This window comes from Sturnira hondurensis, unplaced genomic scaffold (assembly GCF_014824575.4).
Source record: "Sturnira hondurensis isolate 20B ecotype Veracruz unplaced genomic scaffold, ASM1482457v3 Scaffold0011192, whole genome shotgun sequence".
Taxonomy (NCBI): Eukaryota; Metazoa; Chordata; class Mammalia; order Chiroptera; family Phyllostomidae; genus Sturnira; species Sturnira hondurensis.
In genome coordinates this window covers 887,957-909,904 of record NW_028083823.1, presented here as the reverse complement: position 1 = coordinate 909,904, position 21,948 = coordinate 887,957, and the positions used below count along the sequence as shown (strand labels likewise).

General features: G+C 40.5%; 1 protein-coding gene across 1 annotated transcript in view; it reads right to left on the bottom strand.

Annotated features, from left to right (window-relative positions):
* LANCL3 (LanC like family member 3) overlaps nt 1-21,948 on the bottom strand; it is a 115,559-nt gene that overhangs the window by 19,842 nt on the left and 73,769 nt on the right. The window contains exon 2 of the mRNA XM_037059555.1: nt 1,698-1,821. Coding sequence (XP_036915450.1) covers nt 1,698-1,821 — 124 coding nt within the window. The remainder of the gene's footprint in view (nt 1-1,697; nt 1,822-21,948) is intronic.

The window sequence follows — 21,948 nt, the reverse complement described above, 5'->3', positions numbered from 1 at the left end:
ACTGTTAGAGGCTGAAGATAGATCAGTGAACAAAACAGAAAAATCCCTTCATTATTGATGGAAACAGGGAGTTGGTGAATGAATACCCCAGCTTTCTTATTCTTTCAGTTGGGACAATTCTGATACATGTTCTATACAATCTCTAAGAATCTCCAGTGGAACTGAGTCTCGACTATCCACAATTGCTCATCACTACATCCTCTATTAACTTCTTTCTCTACCCTGACTCAGTTACTCATTCTTCTATCAACACTGTCTCAGATTATCTCCTAAATAAACCACTTATACTTTCTCTTAAAGTCTGATTCTAAGTCCTGACTGGTGTGGTTCAGTGGATTCAGTGCCGGTCTGCAAAACAAACAAGCAAGCAAAATATAACCAGAGACACTGAAATGAAGAACAAACTGGCAGCAACCAGAGGAGGTGGGAGTGGATAATGGGAGGAATAGGGGGAAGGGTTGTTAAGGAACATGTATGAAGGACCCACTGACAAAGCCAAAGGGGGGTAGGATGGAGGGTGGGAGGTAGGGATGGCTGGGATGGAGGGGAGGGGTGGGTGGGAAATGGAGAGAACTGTACTTTAACAACACTAAAAATGTGGAAAAAATAAAATAAAAACATTAGCAAAAAAAGGTCTGATTCCAAGAAAAGTTACACAGGAACTTAAAATTTCTTTGAGAAAACTCTCAGGGAACTGCTTGTCTATAAGCTCATTATTCATGAGGCATTTATTCACTCATTTGTGTACTCTCATTGTATTTAGGCTCTTGCTAAAGATCCAGAGAGCATTAAGATAAATGAGAAAAAGGCTTTATCTGGAAGGTACACAGAGCCCATTAAAGTGCTTGGACAGGTAAGCCACTAATACAGTCCAATGTGATAAGGGCTAAGGGCTCTGATAGATGTGTGGTAGGGTAACAGGATACAACCCAATTTTGCTTCAGGGCAAAACCCGAACCATATGAACATCTCTCCAGAGAGTATTCGATAAACCTATTTTTCCAAAGCACAAAATTTCTCAATAGATCTAATAATGTTTAAGCAGAGTCTTGAAGTCTGGGTATAAGTATTACAGATAGATGAAGGAAGGGGTTGGGGGAAGCCAGACATTTGAGGCAGAAAGAACAAGCTCAAAGGTTACAAAGATATGGGAACATTTTGCTTGTAGGAGATTGTGCTGGACAGAACCATCCAGGGGAGGTGATAAAGTTTAGTTCAGAGAAGGAGGCAGGTGATCTATTAAGGGCCTTGCAAATCATGCTCAGAGGTAAGGGGAGTAATTAATTTTCACTTTATGTGCCTTATAGCTCAAAAGTCGCCATTGTTTTACTCACCAATCTATTATTGATCCACTAATATTAAAACTTGAGAATGTTAGTAGTCAAATCTTGTTTCCCTTTGCAGGCACAGTACTAATAATGAGTGTATAAACTGTTCACAAACTCAGCAAAATTGGGCCAATGAACTCGAAATTTAGAGTGAGCAAAGTAGTTGTTAAAATAGCTACATTACTATCAGGTAGACTGTGGAAATAAATATTAAATTGTAATTTGTATTAACTGTCAATATTTAATGGCATTTTAATGTACTTCTAGTTAAATGAATAGTGATGACCTACTTCAAAAACAAATCTTCCAGTCTGCAGTCAATGCTGATATTAGAAACTCCCTTCATCCTTCACCAACACCTTCACTCACCCAAATATTCAGTTCCATAGTAAGAATACATAAGGGGAAATGGTTTCCTCTTTTTCATGGCATACTGCTTCCCGGAGTCGAGAATTGCTTGACAAATTGATTTAATCTGTGCTGGAGTCAGTACCTGAGTAAGAAAATCAAGAAGCAGAAGTCAAATCAGGATCTGTTTTCCTCAGACACTGGGTTTTCTTGCCTAAAAAGTCCATCAGCATATCCCCTAAATCCTTTTCCTAGGTGTAAATAAATTTCGCCAACCATAAGTTTTTTTTTTAAAACCACTGATTCTCTCCCTGTCATTTCTCTACCTTCTTCAGAAAATTTGCTGTTTTGATGGGAAATACATGCATTTACTACTACACGCTTTTATAAAATGCACAGTCCACATTACAGTTGTCATATCATTAATCCTTGTCACAGGAACAAGAAATTGTTCAGAAAAGAACAAACACTGGTCCTAATTGATTGTGCTTAACAGAGCTGTTACTCCTAGTGTACAGTGCAGGTCTGGCCCAGACAATGGGTCTTCAATTTGTGTCATTTCGACAGTGCTCATAAAACCACAACTCTATGACAAGCTGTTGCATGATAGACTCACTTGTAGTCTTTGGCATTCCTGAATGAAACTAAAGTCCAATAAGTACCAAGGCAAAATCACTTTTAATATCAAAATGATTCTGCATAGAGAATAGCTAAAATGCAATGATCTGCATTTGTCATATTTTATTCAATCTATCCACAGTCATTTTTAGGACTACAGAGACTAAAATGTTCTGAAGCCTGCAAAGTGTTACTGGATTTATTAGGATTATGCTCAGGTTTGTGATTTTTTTCTGCCTCCTACTCCTCCTCTGGGTAGATCAGATGATCACTTTAGCACACCCTTGTACCACCACCACTCCTTGGTGTAGCACTTATAACCTGGTGTATTATGATTTTCTCTACTAAACAATCAGTTATTTGAGGACAAAGACTGTGGCATTTCATCATTTTGGCATCCTTGGTTTCTAACACAGAAACTAAGAGAGCCTTTGGTAATTGATGAGTAAGTGCCATGTTTACTGGCATGAAAATCAGAGCCCTCTCTCCCCTCTTTCCTCTATTCCTTCTCTAAACTCACCCCTCTATCCTTCTTTTCCTTCCTTCCACAATTATTTCTTAAGCCCCTACTACATGCCAGCAAAGTCTGCTATAGATGCTGGAGATACAACAGTGAACAAGATAGACAACAGCTCTGCTCTCATAAAGTCAATCTTCCCAAAAGGCAGACCTGCACAAGAAAAGAGCCAATCAGAGAAACACACACACACACACACACACACACACACACACACACACATCACCTAAAGTCCAGCCTTGGCCTGATTGAATCTGGGATCAAGTTAACAATTCATTGGTTTTGGCCCTGTCTCCTAAGGCATCCAATTTTCCTACCTGTTATCTGTCACTGAACTCACTAATTCCTTTTGAAATGAAGTACTAATGGCTTCTTAACTCATAACTTGATCCTCTGATTTACCCATTAGATGGGTAAAATATAATCCAGATTTTAGTCTCCTGAAATCTAGCACTTAATTTGGAAAAATTATTACATAAGGAGAAAGCTGTTCATTAATTAATTCTGCAAATAACATTTACTGAACTACTATTCCAGTAAGGCCCTGTACCACACACTGTGGAGGAATTTCTAGACAGCCTGGTACATATTTTTTCCCTACAGGAAACTTACTATCCAGCACAGGAGATGAGAAATAGACAAAAGTCTACAATGGAGCAATTAAAGTCCATGAGCCTAGGGGTGAAAAGAAACCAATGCAGAGCATGGTGCAGACAATAATACACTGTTCAGCCTCACAAAGACTTTACTGTCTTCTTAGTTTCCAACTGGTTGCTCAGAAACAATTATGGCATGGCTTTTAACTTAAATTTTCCTTTTATTAGCTATGTATTTTGTCTCTTGGGTTTATTCTTCCTTTCTGCCTAAAACACCTTACCTTCCCATGCATTCTCAGAAACATTTCTGGGCTCAACCTCAGGTCTTTCCTTAGCTGAACAACAAATTTCTCCTAAATGATTTCCTGCTCTGCATCTATTCAAATTGCTGTCAACATTTTCATTTGGCATTGAAAACATCTTACTCTTTAGGCCTTTATCAGCCCCAACTGATCTTACATTTAATCTTACGGTACTTAATGTCTGGCATCACCGGTTTCACGGCAAAAACCCTCCATTCTGGCTCACTCTCAAAAACCTGCTGAAAGCCTTGAATGGCATGAAATTAATAGAAATCTAATTGGGTCCCATCCCATATTTTCCTTGGAATGTATCTGGCTCTTCAAATGAACTTAGGTCTTATCTGCCAATATTGGTCTTGAATCCATGTGACGGAGGCATTTTTTGTGAAAGGAAAAGGTAAGTGAATTTTTGGGGTATGTACCCATTTGAATTACTAAAATTCTCCTTGTTTGACTATTGTGCCAATAATTGAAAACTGGGTTACTGTTTCCTCAATTGAACATTTAATCACATATCTCTCCCTCTTTCTGTGTGTGTATGAGTTCACCTGTTTGTTTTTAACCCAGAGGAAAAATCAACTTAGGTTAATATGTGGTGAACTGCCCCATTCTTTCCATCCCTAATCCACAGCTCAGAATAGAGAATGAGTTTATATTTCAAAACCTCCTCAGTCATACATCATGGGTGGGTGGTTTCCTCTTATCTCTCAGAAACACTGTGAAAAACAAAGAGAAACCGTGCTTCTGTGATAAAGACCAGTTATGCCTGCAGTTCTTTATCTCTGGGAACAGACAAGTCCTACCCTTGAGTTTACTGATTAGTAAATAAGTGAAAATTGTGCTCATTAAAAGTGTGTAGAAGGGAACATTGAGGAAGAGGGTGCTCTTATGCCCCATAAACAGTAGAGAAAGAAGAAAGATGAGATGCAAGTGAAGGGGCCTGTTTCTTGGTCTCTCATTTGTCAACTTTTTCAGACACCCCTCCATTTCCCAGTCCCAGCACAGAGGAACATGCTCATGAGCATACATACTACCTCCAGAAAGATGGCCTCTTTTGCTTTTTAAACACTCTGAGGCCCTGGGAATGAGGAAATGGCATTGCCAGTGGGATAAAAGTGACTGGGGATGACAGAGAACTCCCTGCTGATTAGGCCTTTATCAACACAAACCCAAATTCCCTTTCCTGAATATGGAACACATAAGGCCTATGTATGTGTTGATACCATGGATGAATTTGGTCTTTAAATAATTTTTTACATTGAATTAAAATAAAGATATCTCAAAAGTACAAAGTAAGGAAGTCTGTGGTATTTTAGTTTAAACCGTTTCATTCATCTAACTAATTCCTTTCACTGATCCTCAAAGAGAAATGTTTGTTGTGAAATGTTCCTGTTGGGCTGAGCTCTGAGTATGAAGAGATGAGAGAGCAATGAAGTCCATGCTTGGTTTCTTGGCCTTACCTGAAGGTCACGCTGTTACAGAACTACCTGCATGCCGAGGAGAGATGACCTTTGTTAATTACAAGAACGGAATGGACCAGGTCACCAAGGCTTGCCTCACTGCAGACCCTTTTCTAGGGCAACTGTTCTGCCCATGGGCAATTGGAAATGGAAGTCTTTGCTATACAGGAACTACTGCCAACATTACCAAGAAATAGTTCAAAATGCCCTGAGTATGTGACTGCCCATCTACATACACTGAAGAAAGTCACTCTACTATCATGCCAAACACATAAGTAACAGAATAAGAGTCTGACATTAACTTAGGTGTTTTCCTCCAGCAATTAATTTCACCCCAATCCTTCATTCTACCATTCTGGTAGTAGCACAGGCTTCTGCTCACAAAAGGAAATAAGCCTTTTGACTGCCAATCAACATCAAAATGACCTTTGATGCCCAAGGATAATAGCTCAGAGGATAAAGGCTTTTGAGTTATTAGAACCTGCATATTTTAGTATCAATACTTAAAGTTGATAGTATATTAACAAGACAAATAATAGTAAGTGTTAGAGAGGGTATGGAGAAAAAAAGAAACCCTCATACACTGCTGTTAGAGTATACACTGGAATAGCTATCATGCAAGAGAATACGGAGGCTCCTTAGAAAATTAACAATAGAGTTACCATATGATCCAACAACCCCTGATCCGGGCATCTACACAAAAAATTGAAAACATTTATTCACAAAAATATATGCACCCCTGTGTTCAGTGCAACATTATTCACAGTGGCCAAGACATAGAAACAACTGAAGTGTCTTTCAGTAGATGATTGGATAAAGAAGATGTGGTCCATATAGACAATAGAGTACTACTCAGCGATAAGAAAAGTTAAAACACTGCCTTTTGCAACAATATGAATGGATCTTGAGAATGTCCCGCTAAGCAAAATATGTCAGACAGAAAAAGTCAAGAGCCATATGATATCGCTCATATGTGAGATATAAAACTGAAAGTAACGAACAATCAAGACAGACAAATACTCATAGACACAGAAAACAGTGTGGAAGTTACCAGAGGGAAGGAGGTGGGAGGAGGTGGTAAACGGGGTCAAATATATGCTGACAGAAGAAGATTTTTCTTTGGATGATGAATACACAATATAATATACAGATGATATATCATAGAATTGTACACTTGAAACCTATATAATTTTTTAACCAGTGTCATTCCAATAAATTTAATTTAAAAACCAATAGACTTAAAGTATACACATATAGCCACTAGGAAATTTAAAGTCAGTGTGGAGTTCCTGCTACACCCCCTTTGCCAAACCTTGGAAGAGATCCTGTAATCCCCCAGATAGATTTAGGGATCTATAGGTAGTTAGGGTGTGTTCCCAGCTCCTGCCTGGACAGATGGTAGCCTCAAAGATGTGTCAACTGCCTCGAGGTCTGGGACCAGTAAAAGTGATACCACTACATGGCATGTCCCACAGGAAAACCAGAGACAATCCTGAGTTTTCCGTCGGTACCATGGTAGACCAGAAAAAAATCCCACCCCCTGAAGCAAATTTATTTTTAAAAATTATCAGTCCAACAGTATGGATGGGCCTGGAGAATATTATGTTAAGTGAAATAAGCCAGGCAAAGAAAAACAAATACCATATGATTTGACTCACATGTGGAATATAGTGAAAAAACTGAAATAACTAGCAAAATAGAGACAGACCCATAGACAGAGAACAGGATGACAGCTAAGGAGGGGAAGGGGAGGGATAAAGGCATTGAGGAAAAAGGAAAAAGGACTTAGGGACATGGACAACAGGATGGTGGTTGCAGGGGTGGGGTTCTAAGGGACTAAATGATAATGGAAAAATACAATAAAATATTTCCAAATAATTTCAAATTAAAAAGTTGGGGAAACTTTTTGATACAAAGTCAATTTTCACAATTGGCTAGATTTTTACTTTTGAAGGTCTTTGAGGGTGTGCTTGGGTTGGAACCCACTAACTTACAGGGAAGAATGAGGTTTCAGGAAACCTCTGGAGTGGGTCGAGAGTTACTTCAGGTGTTGAGAAGATAAAAGCTGAGGGGAGCTGCTGTGAGTCCAAAGCTTAAAGAAAGAAGGTAGGGCTAAGGGAAAGCTTTTAAACAGGAAACAGATTTTGATGAATCAAACATTTCATATTATGTGCAAAGCCTGCACCAGACACTTTAAGGGAAAATGTAATCTTAATAATTAGACTAAGTTAATATCTGAACCATACAGATAATGAAATATTCAGCATTTAAATTCTAAAATCACAGGTATAAGGTGGGGAGAGTAAATACAGGGGGGGCTTCATCGAGGGAGAGGGATATGAGCTGTGCATTGAAGGACAAGCATGAAGTGGATAAATAAAAGCAGGGGGAGAGAGGGCATTTGAAGCTGTGGGATAATGGGGAAAATCCTGAGTATAAGAGCAATGCTTCTCAAACTGGAATGTGCACAAGTCACCTGGTTAAAATGTAGATTCTGATTCAGTAAGTCTCAGGTGGGGCTAGGATTCTACATTTCTAATAAGTTCCCATGTGATGCTGCTGCTGGAAACATGTGAAGTAGCAATGGATTATGGGAACAGAGAGGTTGGTTGCAGCAGCGAATTTTTCTTGGGATGGGTAAGAAGTTAGGCTGAAAGTACTAAAGAAGTTCCCAAAGACATGCAAGGAAGCAAGAAGGAAAACCAGGCAAGAACATTGCACACCATCATTTAAGTGATCAGATTCCCCCAAAAAGAGAAGCAGCAACAATTGGAAGTTCTCTTCCGATATGTGATATATAGGAAAAACGTGCAAATTTGCAACCCCCACTGGGGAGTTCTCTTAGCCAGTTCTCTTAGCCAGTGTGGCCAGGTTTGTTATTTTTTAAAATTAGTCTCTAAATGGGCACATGTGCTGGTGCAGAATAAGCAAGTCCCTTCCATCTGGTTTTCTTGATGCTCCCTGACCATGATTATGCTGGGCAATGAAAAATGGGAGGTAGGTTGCTCTAGTAATGTTTGTCTTCTACTCATTAAAGGGATTCATCAGATACCATTTCAAAGTTGTTTCATTTTCTTTCTCCCGTCAAGAAACACAAGCCAAGGAAACACTGGAAACCAGAAAAGTAAAACAGGTTTTACCCCATTCTTGCAGGGTGGTTACTCGTTTTAAAGATTAATTACACACCTGGTAACCCAGTCTGCACAGTGTCAGTACATGAATTCCCTGTTTCCTGCAAGACATTAAATGTCTCAGGTCCTGAGCTTCATTATCTACACAAAAAAGGGGATCACAATGACTTGTTCCATCTATGATGGTGAGACTTTTACAAAAAGCTGTTCTAAATAAGTGGCTGTACACTGCAGTAATCTGGGGATTTTATAAAAATCCCAATGCCCTGACCACACCCCAAACCAATGATATCAGACACTTTGGGGGTGGAACCAGGCATCAGTATTTTTTAAAGCTCTCCAAGTGATTCCAAAGTACTGTCAGGTTTGAGAATCACTGTTATGAAATAGTGAATAAAAAACAGTATTTAAAAGCAAAGTAATAATATGATGATGACTATAATGATGAAGAGAGCTAAAGGAGAGACAAGCAAAACATACTCCCAGGCAGAAAGAAATACCTTTAGTCTGAGTCATGGGCTAGTGAAAGGGAGAACCCCTATGTGAACATGAATGGACATGCTGGGTCAGGTCAGAAGTCCAGTGAACCTCATCCAGTGTTTCCAATGCATACACCAATGCACATTTTGTGGTAGAGTCATGGAAGGTAGAGGCAGAAACAATAGAACACAGCAGACAGTGCACTGGACTAGGATTCAAGAGATTTAGGCTTGAGATCCAGCTTTGCTACAGTAACCACGGTTAAGTTATCAGAGCTCTGTTTCCTTATCTGTAATATAAAAGGACTGGATTAGACTTTGTCCACTAAGTCATTGCTTCTTAAATTTCAGTGTGTCTACAAATTATCTAATGAACTACCTAAAACACAGCTCTGGGGCCTCACCCTCAGAGATTCTGGTTCATTAGCTGTGGAATTCAGCCTGTGCTCTGAGGTGACGTGCATGCTGTTGGGCGGGGGAACAGCACTGTACTAGGTAACCTCTAAGATTTTCTATGGCATTGAAAGAGTCTGGCTCTTAAACTGAAGAAAAAATATAGCATGGTGATAAAGTAAAAATAAAACAAAACATGGGTTCCAAATTTAGCTTCACTGTTTTCCAGCAGTGTGGATTTAGGTAAGTTCCTTAATACTTTCTAAGCCTCAGTTTACTTATTTGTAAAAAGCAGCAATAATAAGACTTACCTATCACACTGGATTGTTATGAGGCTTCCATAGAAAACATTCAGCACAATTCCTGGCATAAAGCAGGTGCACAATGCATATAAGGTATAGTTAAAACAGACATCCGTGTTCGGCTCTAGCAGGTGTGGCTCAGTGGAATGAGCAGTGGCCTGCCAACCAAAAGGTCACTGGTTCAATTCCAAGTTGAGGCACATGCCTGGGTTGTGACCAAGTCCCCAGTTAAGCACATGCAAGACACAACTGATTGATGTCTCTCTCCCTTTCTCCCTCCCTTTCCCATTCTCTAAAAATAAATAAATAAAACCTTTAAAAAGTTGAAAAAAAAAAGACATTGAAGTCCAATAGCAACTCAACTTGCACCATTCAAAACCATAGGCCTTGGAGGTCCATGCTGAGGATATCTCACATAAAATAACTCCGTTGTTGCTCACCTCCCATCCCCAACTTCCACCCGAAAGTCAGCTTGTGTCATCTTACATTCCTAAGTTGTTGTAACTTGTAATTCATAAACTAGTAATGTATGTACCTTCACTTGTGTATGTACTTTTCTCATCACCACACTTTGAGCCTTTCACTGTCCTATGTTTCCCAAACATTTCTTTTTGCTCTTTCAAAATACTTTTCAACTAATTCAGGTTTCTAGACAAGTCTCTGTAACCAACTATGTAAATTTAGCCCAATCACATACATAACCTCTCTGAACCTGTTTCATCTGAAAAAACAAGGAGTTAAGCTGAGGTGGTTTTTAATGTGCCTTTCAGTGATAGCATTTTGATATTTTGTAATTCAATACTTTACATCAACTATTTACAAATCTACATATACTTATTTGAGTAAGTACACTACATATACTTATCTAATTCTGGGATGTGTATGTGACGGTTTGTTGCAATGGTTTCATTTCTTACAGGCTAGGCAAAAAGTCCTTTGTAATGATATTATAGTATATGTTTAACTTGTCCTCAATTCTAGGCATTTTATTTTATCAAGATACATAGCCTCTTATGTACGTCCTTCAAAATAAAAACCTAAAAAAATAGTTGTTCTAGCCTCTTTGTATTAGCTATGTGAGTATCTGGAGTCTTTGGGCTCCTGGTGCCCCCAAATTGAATGAGTCTGTTATTAAGGCTTAATGAGTTATTAACCATTTTACATCAGAACCTTCTCTAAGCTAGTGTTGAATGAGTATGTCATTGCAGTATTCTTTTTTAAATTTAATCTTTATTGTATTTTTTCCATTACAATTTAGTCCCCTTATACCCCCCTCCCACAAGCAACCACCACACTGTTATCCACGAGTCCTTTTTTCTCAATTCCTCTACCCCATACCATGCCCCACCGTAGCTGTCATTCTACTTTCTATTGATGGGTCTGTCTCTGTTTTGCTTGTTAGTTCAGTTTGTTCATTAGATTCCACATATGAGTGAAATCATATAAAATCATATAAAATCATATAGCTGTCATTCTACTTTCTATTGATGGGTCTGTCTCTGTTTTGCTTGTTAGTTCAGTTTGTTCATTAGATTCCACATATGAGTGAAATCATCTGCTATGTGTCTCTCTCTCTGACTGGCTTATTTCACTTAGCATTATGTTCTCCAGGTCCATCCATATTGTTGCAAAGGGTAAATTTTTCTTTTTTTATGGCCAAATAGTATTCCATGGTGTAAATGTCCCATAGTTGTTTTATCTGCTCATCTACTTATGAACACTTGGGCTGCTTCCATATCTTGGTGATTGTAAATAATGTTGCAATGAACATAGGGATGCTTATGTTCTTTCAAGTTAGTGTTTTGGTTTCCTTTGGATATAATCCCAGAAGTGGGATTGCTGGGTCAAAAGGCAGTTTTGTTTTTAGTTTTTTTGGGGTATCTCATACTGCTTTCCACAGTGGCTGTACTAGTTCATTGCTGTATTCTTAAACCATGGTTCAACAGATATTTGTCAAGTGCTTGCTGGGTGCATGATATGGTGCTAGGGAGTACAGAAAGTATAGAGAGATCAATAGTTATGTATAATCAGGTAGACAGTAAGTGGCTTTGTTTCTTTTTATTTTGAAAGGTTTATTATTATAACATTTTTATGGCTTACAGTATCAATTAGCTATATCATCCCTTCCCACCTTTCCTCTGGTTGCTATCAGATTGTTCTAATTTTGATGTCTCTGGTTATATATTGCTTGCTTGTTTGTTTTGTTGATTAGATTCCATTTAAAGGTGACATCACACTGTTTTTCTTATTAAGTGGTCCTAGAGTCCAGAGAAAAAGCCTGGAAAATACACTGTCACTTTGATGCCATTGCCCTGGGTGACTCCCTTAATTCTTCCACTTATCCTTTTGCAGGTCAGGGACAACGGGCATTCTGCAATCTGCTGGCATGACAGTAGATCCTCAATATCCTCAAAGTCGAAATGGAAAGGCAAAGAGGAGGCCCATGGGCACCTCAGCAGCAAGTGCTATAAAGCAATTATCTTCTTCTCCAAGAACCTCTGTCACATCAACTTAAGTGACTATATTGTGTACTACTTACTCTGTCACTTTAGAGACCTATTCACAAACATGGTCGAGATGAACAATACCTGAACAATTTGTGTTATTTTAGGGTTCAATAACTCTTTTGCCTAGATACTTTGGACAAAACAAGTTGAAAGGGTTTTTTCTTTGGTTTTGTTTGTTTGGTTTTTACCATGCTTTTTGACATGGACCTTAAAGATCACAAACTGGGGAGGGGATGCAGAGATTCTTTAAAACTGATTAATGTTGTCTTTTTTTTTTCAATGCCTTACAAACACATTTTAGTAAATGTGTTTATTGGGGCTCAGGGAAGCAGTGTGATATAGAGCAGGTTTGGCCATGAATGGTACCTTTTGTGTGTGCAAAGTGAAACCTAAAGCTATTAGGGCTGGGGTGACGTAAGATGTATTGAGTGACCATGGTTGAGGAGATTCAGACTTTCTCTGTAATTACAAGGTAACTGATTTAACCCCTCTGGCTTCACTGTCTTTTCATCTGTAAAATTAACAGCTTCCCAGGACCTTTCTGGTTCATAATTTTACACACACACACACTCACACTCACACACACACACACACACACACACACATATATATATATATATATTTCCCCTTGAGTTAATTTAGGTATTGTAGTGAATTCTCTGTCTGATCATGTCCAAAGTAGTTTTGCTATGTTAACACTGTGTTTTCAGATACTTTAAGGGGAAATGACTGTTCTCTGGTTTCTTTTCAGAAACAGTTTTAGCCAAAGATCTTTTGGAGAACTGGATTATAAAATCCAGACGGTATCACTTTCTATACAAACAACACATCAGAAAAGGCAATTTGGAGAGGGCCAAATATATGATGACAGAAGGTGAGTTGACTTTGGATGATGGGCACACAATACAAAATATAGATCTAGTATCATAGAAATGTACACTTGAAGCCTATATGGCCCTATTAACCAGTGTCACCCCAATACATTTAATAAAAAAGGCAATTTGGGATGACCTGGCCATGAAGGCATGCTAACGGGAGCTGCCACTGCCCAGCCCCCATGCCAGCCATGATGAACGAGACTGTCACTGTGGCCGTTTTCATTTTACACCTAGGGGAAGGAGAAGGAATAAAGAATCTCAGGAGGAGCTGGCTCTGTGGCTAAAGAGAAGAGTGAAGTAAATTGACATATTGATTCTGTTAAGAACAAGAAGCTCCACAAAGCCTCTCCATGGATTTGAGCTTCCACAAGTTCCAAGTGGTTGCTGCTGAAGGAATGCAGCTAAGAAGGCTTCTTCCTGGTCCTTAGAGAGGCTGGGAGGAGCAACTGGGATATATTACCAGTACTAAGCAAAATAGGATGTATAACCTTGTGAGTTAGTAACTAAGGTTCTTATCTTATACATACAAGATTTATTGTGGAAATATTATTGACCCCTGCTATGGCTTACTAGAACTTCTGTGAACAAAAGAGAAACAAATAACTGCAATCATGGAGATTACGCTCCAGTCTGAATAAATTCATATTGTGCTCCATGGTTTATTATCCCAAATACAGCTTATTCAGCCACTCTCCATAATTTGTTGTTATTTTAATGGGGCTGTCTTCATAAAGAAATCAATATTAAGTAAATTGTCTGCCTCATCTCATGTTGCCTGGAAAAAAATTTTAACAGATGAGATACATTCACAGGCTCCAATGTTCAACTGAGGGTAATCACCAGAATTATAAGAATGGAGATAGGAAAGAAATGGCCAGCTGGCCAGCTGCTATAGTATATAATTGCATGAAATGGTTTAAAAAGAGAGGTCACTTTCTACATCAGGATTTTATGGGTTTAGGACCACTCATGTTTTTTCCAAAAGCTCCACTCATGATGCTAAGATATAGACATTGCTGCATAGGGCTTTGCATAACAAATCAGTACTACTCAGTATTATCAATAGCATGGGTGGTTGGAACAAGGAACTTAGCTTAATCTTACGTGGTTCATGTAGCTTTGCTGTATTTAGCCCTGGTCACAGAGTAAACTCTTATTTATAAGTTGAATGCCAGCTACCCTTGCTATAAATTTGCTTCATTTGTTGCAACACTAACTACTACTGACCATTCATCAATTTTTAAACAAATAAAAGCATGCATCCCCATAATACTGAGAGGGTAGTTCTGTGTTTAATATGTAAAAATGGACACGTACATTACATATATAATTTGTGATGGAGAGGTACTTGCAAAATATGGCCTCTGAATTACATTATGAAGAAACAACTTGAGAAAAATTTATACAGGTGCATATGAGATCTATATCTATATGTATATATCTACATCTGTACCTTTAACTGTGAAACATTTGGACTTCTACTATAGAAGTAGAAGTCAATGTCCAAGAGAAATACATACCTACGTTCTCTTGTATAGGAATGTCCACAGAAGCTTTATTCATAAGAATTTATTCATAAGACCTGGAAGCATCATAAATGTCTGTTACAGAAAACAACTCAGCCACTTTTGGGTGTACAAAGTGGAACTTTATTTTATGCATGAGGTCCCAGAAGAGTCAGTCTCCAAATTCTGAGCAATGAGCAGTGGAGGAGCAGTTATTCTTATAGAGCAAGGGAGGGCCCAACCTTCAGACCCTTACTTCTGGTGTGAAAGCAGGAGGCGGTTACAGAAGCAGAAAGCAGAGCGTTGTCTCTGGTATGTAGATGATAAGTAGTCCAGAGACGCCAAAAGAGGCTTTTGGCCTCTATGGGCCAAAACAAGCCACCTGGCTGCAAAAACAAATCACTCTCTAGTCACTGTGTTGTGTCTTAAAATAGCTATCAATTTCCCCCAACATTCCCCCCTTTGATGCTTGACAGCACTGTTAGCTGGTCTAGCATCACTATAAGGCTGGCCTAGAAATCTTGGGATATCTTCTGATAATGATGGCTCTGGAGGGACAGGATCTTGGCGGTTGTTCTCTGAGTCACTGTGGCCTCTACACTCTGGACTATGGTCTGTAGTATACAGGGGCCAAAACTCAGGCCTAAGAAAATGATGATTAGGGGTCCCAGAAAAGGGAGCAACCACTGGACCCAAGCTTGAGGGTTTATTCCCCAGTTCTCTAATTCTAACTTTCTGTTTCTTTGGTGTGGCGGTTTATATTCTCTCTGATTTCTTTAACTTTCTCTGCTATGATTTCTGACTGATTTACATAGTAGCAACATTTCTCTCCTAGGAACATACAGCCCCCCCCCTTTTCCTGGATTCAGAGCATTAATGAGGTTTCTTTCCTCATCATTTTTCTCCTCCTGTGATTTACTATTAGGGAGGGGTTCTGAGATTCCTTTCTCCTTCTGGAATCATATAAAGGACAATGGACGAAGGTCTCATCTTCTTATAACTACTTCCGGCTGGGCATGGATGTCGTCCTACCTACCCTTGGGTCAGGGGTACCCTGAAAGAGGAGGGGTGTGCAGCATGGAGGGAGTCCTTCCTACAAGGAGAAGGACCTTACAGGGTCCTGGTCAGTTGGCTGTCACCAGGAAGTCGCAGGCTTGGTGTCCAAAGGCTGGCATTACTGGACCATTCACCTTCTGGTCAGATCATATTCTGGAGGTGACAGATTAGGCAAGAAATTGGAAGCACAATTAAATCATAACTATTAAATGACAAAGGCAGGGACCTCAGTAAAGAATGGCTTATCTGGAGGAAGGTGTACAAGACATGCTACACCTATCCAAGACTCTTGTGGCCCACTATACTTCACTCAGGCTGAGGGGAATACATTAGGATTTCCCTCCTTTCAGATTTCTGAGCCCTTTCTGTCCAAGTTATCAAGACAGGAAAGGGAAAATCAGTCCTAAAGGGAAGCCCACAGACTGCCCCTACCCTTTATCAACCTAACTACTTAGTTCAAACAAACCATTGAGTTTCGGGGGGGTGGGCAATGATGAAGATGGGCTCCTTAAGTGAGGCCTATATTGTAACTAATCATCTATAGGCATAGGCAGGTCATAGGCATATGCCCTATGAAAACAGAAGAACACACAGGTTAATTCACACAATAATCCCCAAACCAGTCGCTGCACCTGTGAGACTGTCTTTCGGGATGACATCCATTGCAAGGTCCTTCCTGCAATGACATTTAACAGTGGCAATTTGACAGGTCCTTTGCACCTATAAATTGTACATCTTTGGTGACATCACAAACCTGGTTTCAACTCTTAAATGAAAATAAACTTTCAAGACAGTTAGCTATGCCATTCTGATGTCCAATACTGAGCATTGTGATTTTCCTTGAACCACAGTTTTTCTCCTTAAAATCACCCTTACTGTTTTTACAGGAACTACTTTGGGTCCCGCTTTTTATTTTGACTGTTCATTTGCATAAACACACCAAGAGCAGCCTGGATCACTTATGATCTTTAAGTTTGCTTTGCTGGAACTCACACAGGGAACCTTCAGATTGACTTCTCAGTCTGCCCTTCAGGGCACAGAAGCAGAGCCACACATCCGCCATCTGGCTTCATCTGTACCAGTCATTTTACTCAAATCCTTGAGCCTCCATTGTGCCTACAGGTTCCTTTTTAGCCATCTTTCAGGAAAGCAACCTTCGTTCCTTCCTTGGAAAAGCTGGCTGGAACTGCACAACTAACCAAAGTACCAGGTTTTTCTCATGGGCTTTCGCTAGCTTCACAGGTCAATCCCAGTTCCTCTGAACTCTCTGGTAAGGACCAGAACCCATACATGCCTCCTTCAGGTGTGACATTCCAGTCAAAGTCCTGGTTAACAAAACCACTATTAATGACTGGTCTTATTGGCTTTATGCAAAGAAACCTTACATCATCATTCATTCCTTCGGAATGCCAAATTCTGGAGGGATCAGGTAGGGAGAAAAACACAAAGCTTGAAGGAAAATCTTTCTCCTTCTAATACCCATCAAGATGCATCTCCATGCCTTATACCTTCTATTACTAACACCACATAATTTCTTTCCAAAACTTTCACATTTCCATTTATTTTTATAACTTCCCACAGACTTTCTGCAATATTCACAAACCTTCTATAGCCTTTTTACCTGTCCAGATTTACCCATAATTCTCTTTTAATCCCTGTTCCTTTTCCACACTGGAAAGGACTATACTTAAACTCAGTATCTGGCAGCTAAAACTCCCTAGATTTGCAGGGACATTTTTCACCTTTCTGAAGCTTAGACCTTGCAAACACCCTATAAATCAGATGGTCAGCCTTGGACCTCAGTTCATGACCTTCAAAACCAGAGCCATTCCTATCAGAACTAGTTACACAGAGAATCTGACTGCTGCAGTGTCCACAGAGCAGCAGCATAGAGCTAAACAGGTTTACAGAAGCAAGAAAGCAGGGCTGATGATAGGGTCATATAATGTTCTTTTGTTTTTATTTCCTAGTTACTTAGTTGCTTACCCCTCCTTATCTTAGTGGCTCAGCAAATGGACCGTGTCTGGGTTTGTCTAAGCAGGTCTCCTGCTACATCTTTCCCCTTTATCTATTCTGAGGATGGGAGGAGGTCTCCTAAAGACTTTAGGGCATTCCTAATTCTAAGTAGTGCCAGCAGCAGCAAATCAGTCCAAGGTTGTCCAGTCTCCTGGTAGAACTTAGCTAGAGTTTCCCTGAGAGAACGGGTTCATGTGCTCTACTTTTCCAGAGCTCTGGGGTCAGTATGCAGTGTGCCCACTCTGTTTTGATTTGTGCACCTTCTTTAAGGACACCTGGTACCCTGTCTTGGTTAGCAGTTTGAACAGCTGGCAAGGGCCCTCCCAGCACTGGTCTCGGGTTGGTGCGGCTGAAAGGAGGTCATCTACATACCGCAGTAACACTGGGTCAGTCTCCTTCTCAGTGAATGATTTTAGACCTCTGGCCAGGGCCTCTCTGAGGGGAGTGGGAGAGTTTTTGAAGCCTTGTGGCAGTCTGGTCTGGGTCTAAGCCAGCTAGGCTGAGGACTGTAGGTGCCTGTAACCCTGGTCTTTTGTCGCCTGCCAGTGGGCTTTTTCTTTTTCCTTTTCAGAGCAGATACAGATCAAAATCCGAAACACAGAGTTCCGAAACAACACACAGGTAGAGGCATTCTTTTGCACCAATGCGTCCACTGGTGCCTCACAGAGACATGCTCCTTCAGGCCTGGTCTCATGGCAGAGACATGCTGCTTTGCCTCAGGCTGAAGCACTCATCAACCCCAATTGACCCTTTATGGGTCCCGGGTGGCAAAGGCATTCTCCCCAACCCGCTACAGGCGACCTTTCCTATGTCTTACAATACAGGTTTCTGATTAGAAACAGAACCACATACGAGAAATTTGCTCTTTTCCCACAAAACCAGAAAACAAGTAGTTGAGGTTTCCTTTACTCCAGGTTTAAAACGTTCACATCCTTTATACAAATTTCTACTTATCTAGATTTATCTATCATTCTTTTTGCTCTTGGTTCCTCTGCTTAGGCAATCTGGTGGCTCCCTGCTCCCTGGAGGTATCTGGTTTCCTAAAGGACCCACTCCTGGGCCGCCAGCACAGTCCAGGAGGTCTTCACAGCTCGCTCCTGGCTCAATCAAGGGGGCTCGGCTGGGATAGCCCTGCTTGTCACCTTGGCAACCCATTTAGCAGGACCAGATGCAGGGGGCCATGCGGCCTCATCTGCCTCCCATCCCTCCAGCAAGGGGGTGGGGCATCCCTCTTGCTCTGTAGGTTTTTCACCCGTGGAGCCACAAACACAGTCACTCCTACAAACACACAGACAAACATCTAAGAGTTTATACAGGTCCTCCCGAGTAGTACTGCCCAGGTGGGGATACATTTCCCCTTCCAGATAGCCCATTAATTGGTCTCCAGAGGTCTTACAGCTAATTGCCTGCCTGAGAGGTGATCAGTCTCTCCTTCCACTGCAATGGTGGGCTGGTCTAGGGCTCTGGTCCCCGGGGCACTTACCGATCGGCGCCTTCTCAGGTTCAGAGAGTTCCAGTCCGCACCCCTCCTGCCCGGTTAAAGAATGGTCTGGAGGATGACTTCCACAGAGCCCGGGGTGTTCAGGACCCGAAATCACTGGGGCACATGCTTCCCTTCGGCCGCCGGGCTCCCTCTGGGTCACTCCCCCATCACCCTTTACCGGAGGTAAAAAGGCCTGCTCAGTGTGAGTGTCATTTCCAGGTCAGGGAACCAAAATGTTACAGAAAACAACTCAGCCGCTTTCGGGTGTACAGAGTGGAAGTTCATTTTACGCCCGTGGACCCAGAGGAGTCAGTCTCCAAATTCTGGGCCCTGGGCAGCAGGGGAACAGTTATTTTACGGAGCAAGGGAGGGCCCGTCCTTCAGACCATTACTTCTGGTGTGAAAGCAGGAGGCAGTTACAGAAGCAGAAAGCAGAGTGCTACCTCTGGCATGCAGACAATAAGTAGTCCAGAGACGCTAAAAGAGGCTTTTGGCCTCTATGGGCCAAAACAAGCCACGGGGCTGCAAAAACAACTGGGCTGCAAAAAAAAAAATCACTCTCTAGTCACTGTGTTGTGTCTTAAAATAGCTATCAATTTCCCCCAACATGTCCATCAACAGGAGGATGAATGAATAAATTGTGGTATATTCATCCAACGGAACACTACTACTTGACAGTAAAAAGTGAACAAATAAATGCAACAACATAGACAGATCTCCTGAACATGTTGAGCAAAAGAAGCCAGGCATAAAAGGTTACTTGCTATATGATTTGACTTGTATAAAATTCAAGATGGGCAAAATCAAACTATGGTGATAGAGGTCAGAAGAGTGGCTACCTCCCTGTGTCCCTTTCATGTGTCTAAGAAAGTGGTACTAATTAGGATAAAGGGACTTTCTGGGATGATAAAAATGTTCTTTTTCATAATCTATGTAGTGGACTTATGAGTCACAGTGAAATCATTCAACTACACACGATTTGAATATTTTGCTATATGTCAATTATACTTCAATTTTAAAAAGCAAAATAAATCAGGGCATATCAAGTGGTTTAGCTGTTTGTTAATACATTTTGTCTACAAAATGTATTTACATTTGTATTTGTCACAGCCCTTCATTTATAACACATCAACTTTAGTGGCTATTCTGAAGAAGTGCCTTCCTAAATCTTGTGTGAAATTAAGAACAAAAAAGGTGAACTCTCTTCTGAGCAGATGAAACACATAAAAAAGCACATTACCCACCACTACTGGGGCACTGATGCAACCCCAGGTCAAAGCTTATTGACTAAAACACAGAGGCTGGATTTCACTTTCCTCACCCTTTTGGCCAGGTGCCCTTGTGCAGGGCACAGCTCTGCCAATCACACAGGGCTGCCTGGTTCTTGGGAAGAAAACTGGAGCAGTACTGGAATCTGAGGGCTGCCAGGCCAGAAAAGTGGCTAGTACTTGGACCCAGAAAGTTGCCAGGCCCCAGGCAGTGTTCTTAATGACACTGGTCTCTGCCTCTGTCTTTCACTGTCTACAGACCTATTATGTCTAGTTCTCTATGGCTGAACAGTGACCTCCCATCACACCACCACACACAACAGTTTCCACATTTTATTATGTCCTTCCATTTTAGACACACTGCAGGATGAATCAGAATGACTAAAACCCAATTTCAAATTCCTGAGAGAGAATCTGACTGGCTCATCCTCAGTCAGGTGCGTTTAGTCCAACTGCATCAACATGGGTGCAAAGATCCATCGAGAGAGAGAGAATGGGGACAGCATGTCACAGAGAACTGGGGTTATTCTGAGCTAGGTCAACTTCCACAGCAGGGTCTACTACACTTGCATCAGGAATGTTTTTAAGTTAAATTATTACAAAATCTGACTTCCAGTGGCTTAACCAAATAAAGTTTATTTTTTTCATATAACAAAACGTTAGGAAGTAGCCAACTGCTGATATCATTTAGTGGTTTGTGATGTCAGAGCCAGATGTCACAATTCTCTCTTACTTCCCTCATGTTGGTGCATAGACACAAAATGGTTGTGGTAACTCCAGATATCATGTCTATATCCAAGGCAGGAAGAAAAGGAAAAGGGCAGCACCAATCGCATCTATTCTTTTTTTTTTTTTAAATCAGGAAAGCAAAAGGTTTCCCAGAGCTCCCCAGCAGACTCAACACTGATGTGTCAGTAGCTAGTGCTATTTGACATAGCCCTTCTGACAGAGAGATTAAAAATTTAAGTAATTATCTAAGAATATTGCTATGTCAAACAAGATTAAGGTTCCATTAGAAGGACAATGTGGAAAATGAATGTCTGGTAGACAATAGATGGTGTCTGTCATCAGACCGAACTAGAGAAATCCATATTCCCTGAAAAATTTGTTAGCCATTCATGATTGCATCTGAACACAGGTGATGGAAAGTACACTTAATTTTTAAAAATTCATTGCTTTTCACCACACACTAAGCCACTATATACTCAATTTTGCACTCCACCACCTAGGATCATTTGGCTAGGATTTGCATTCTATTTCAATAGCTGTCATGAAGGTAATTGGTCAAGGCTGGTTCATCGGCTCCCAGTCTAACTATCCAACCACTATACAAATGCCTTTTCTTTTCTTTTTTTATTGAATTTACTGGGGTGACATTGGTTCACAAAACCACAGTTTCAACTGTACAACTCAAGAAAACATCACCTGCACATTGCATTGAAGTCTCTTTCTGTCCCCATTTTCCCCTCACCTTTGCCCACCTCCACCTCCACCCACCCTCCTTTTCCCCTGGCTATTGCCACACTGTTCTGTTTATCTATTCCTTTTCTATGCCAAAACATAATACAGGATTAAAGGAAGCATGATTAAAGTAGCTCTGCTTTCTCTAAATATACTGCTATTTCATAAGTGATCTCAAAGATAATTATTTCAATGTGCACAGGTACTATCCCATTTTAAATCCATTCCTTTGTGTGAAACAGATGCAGAAGATGAAGGGAGAGTAAGTAACTAACTATACGCAGTCTTCAGCTTTAAAAG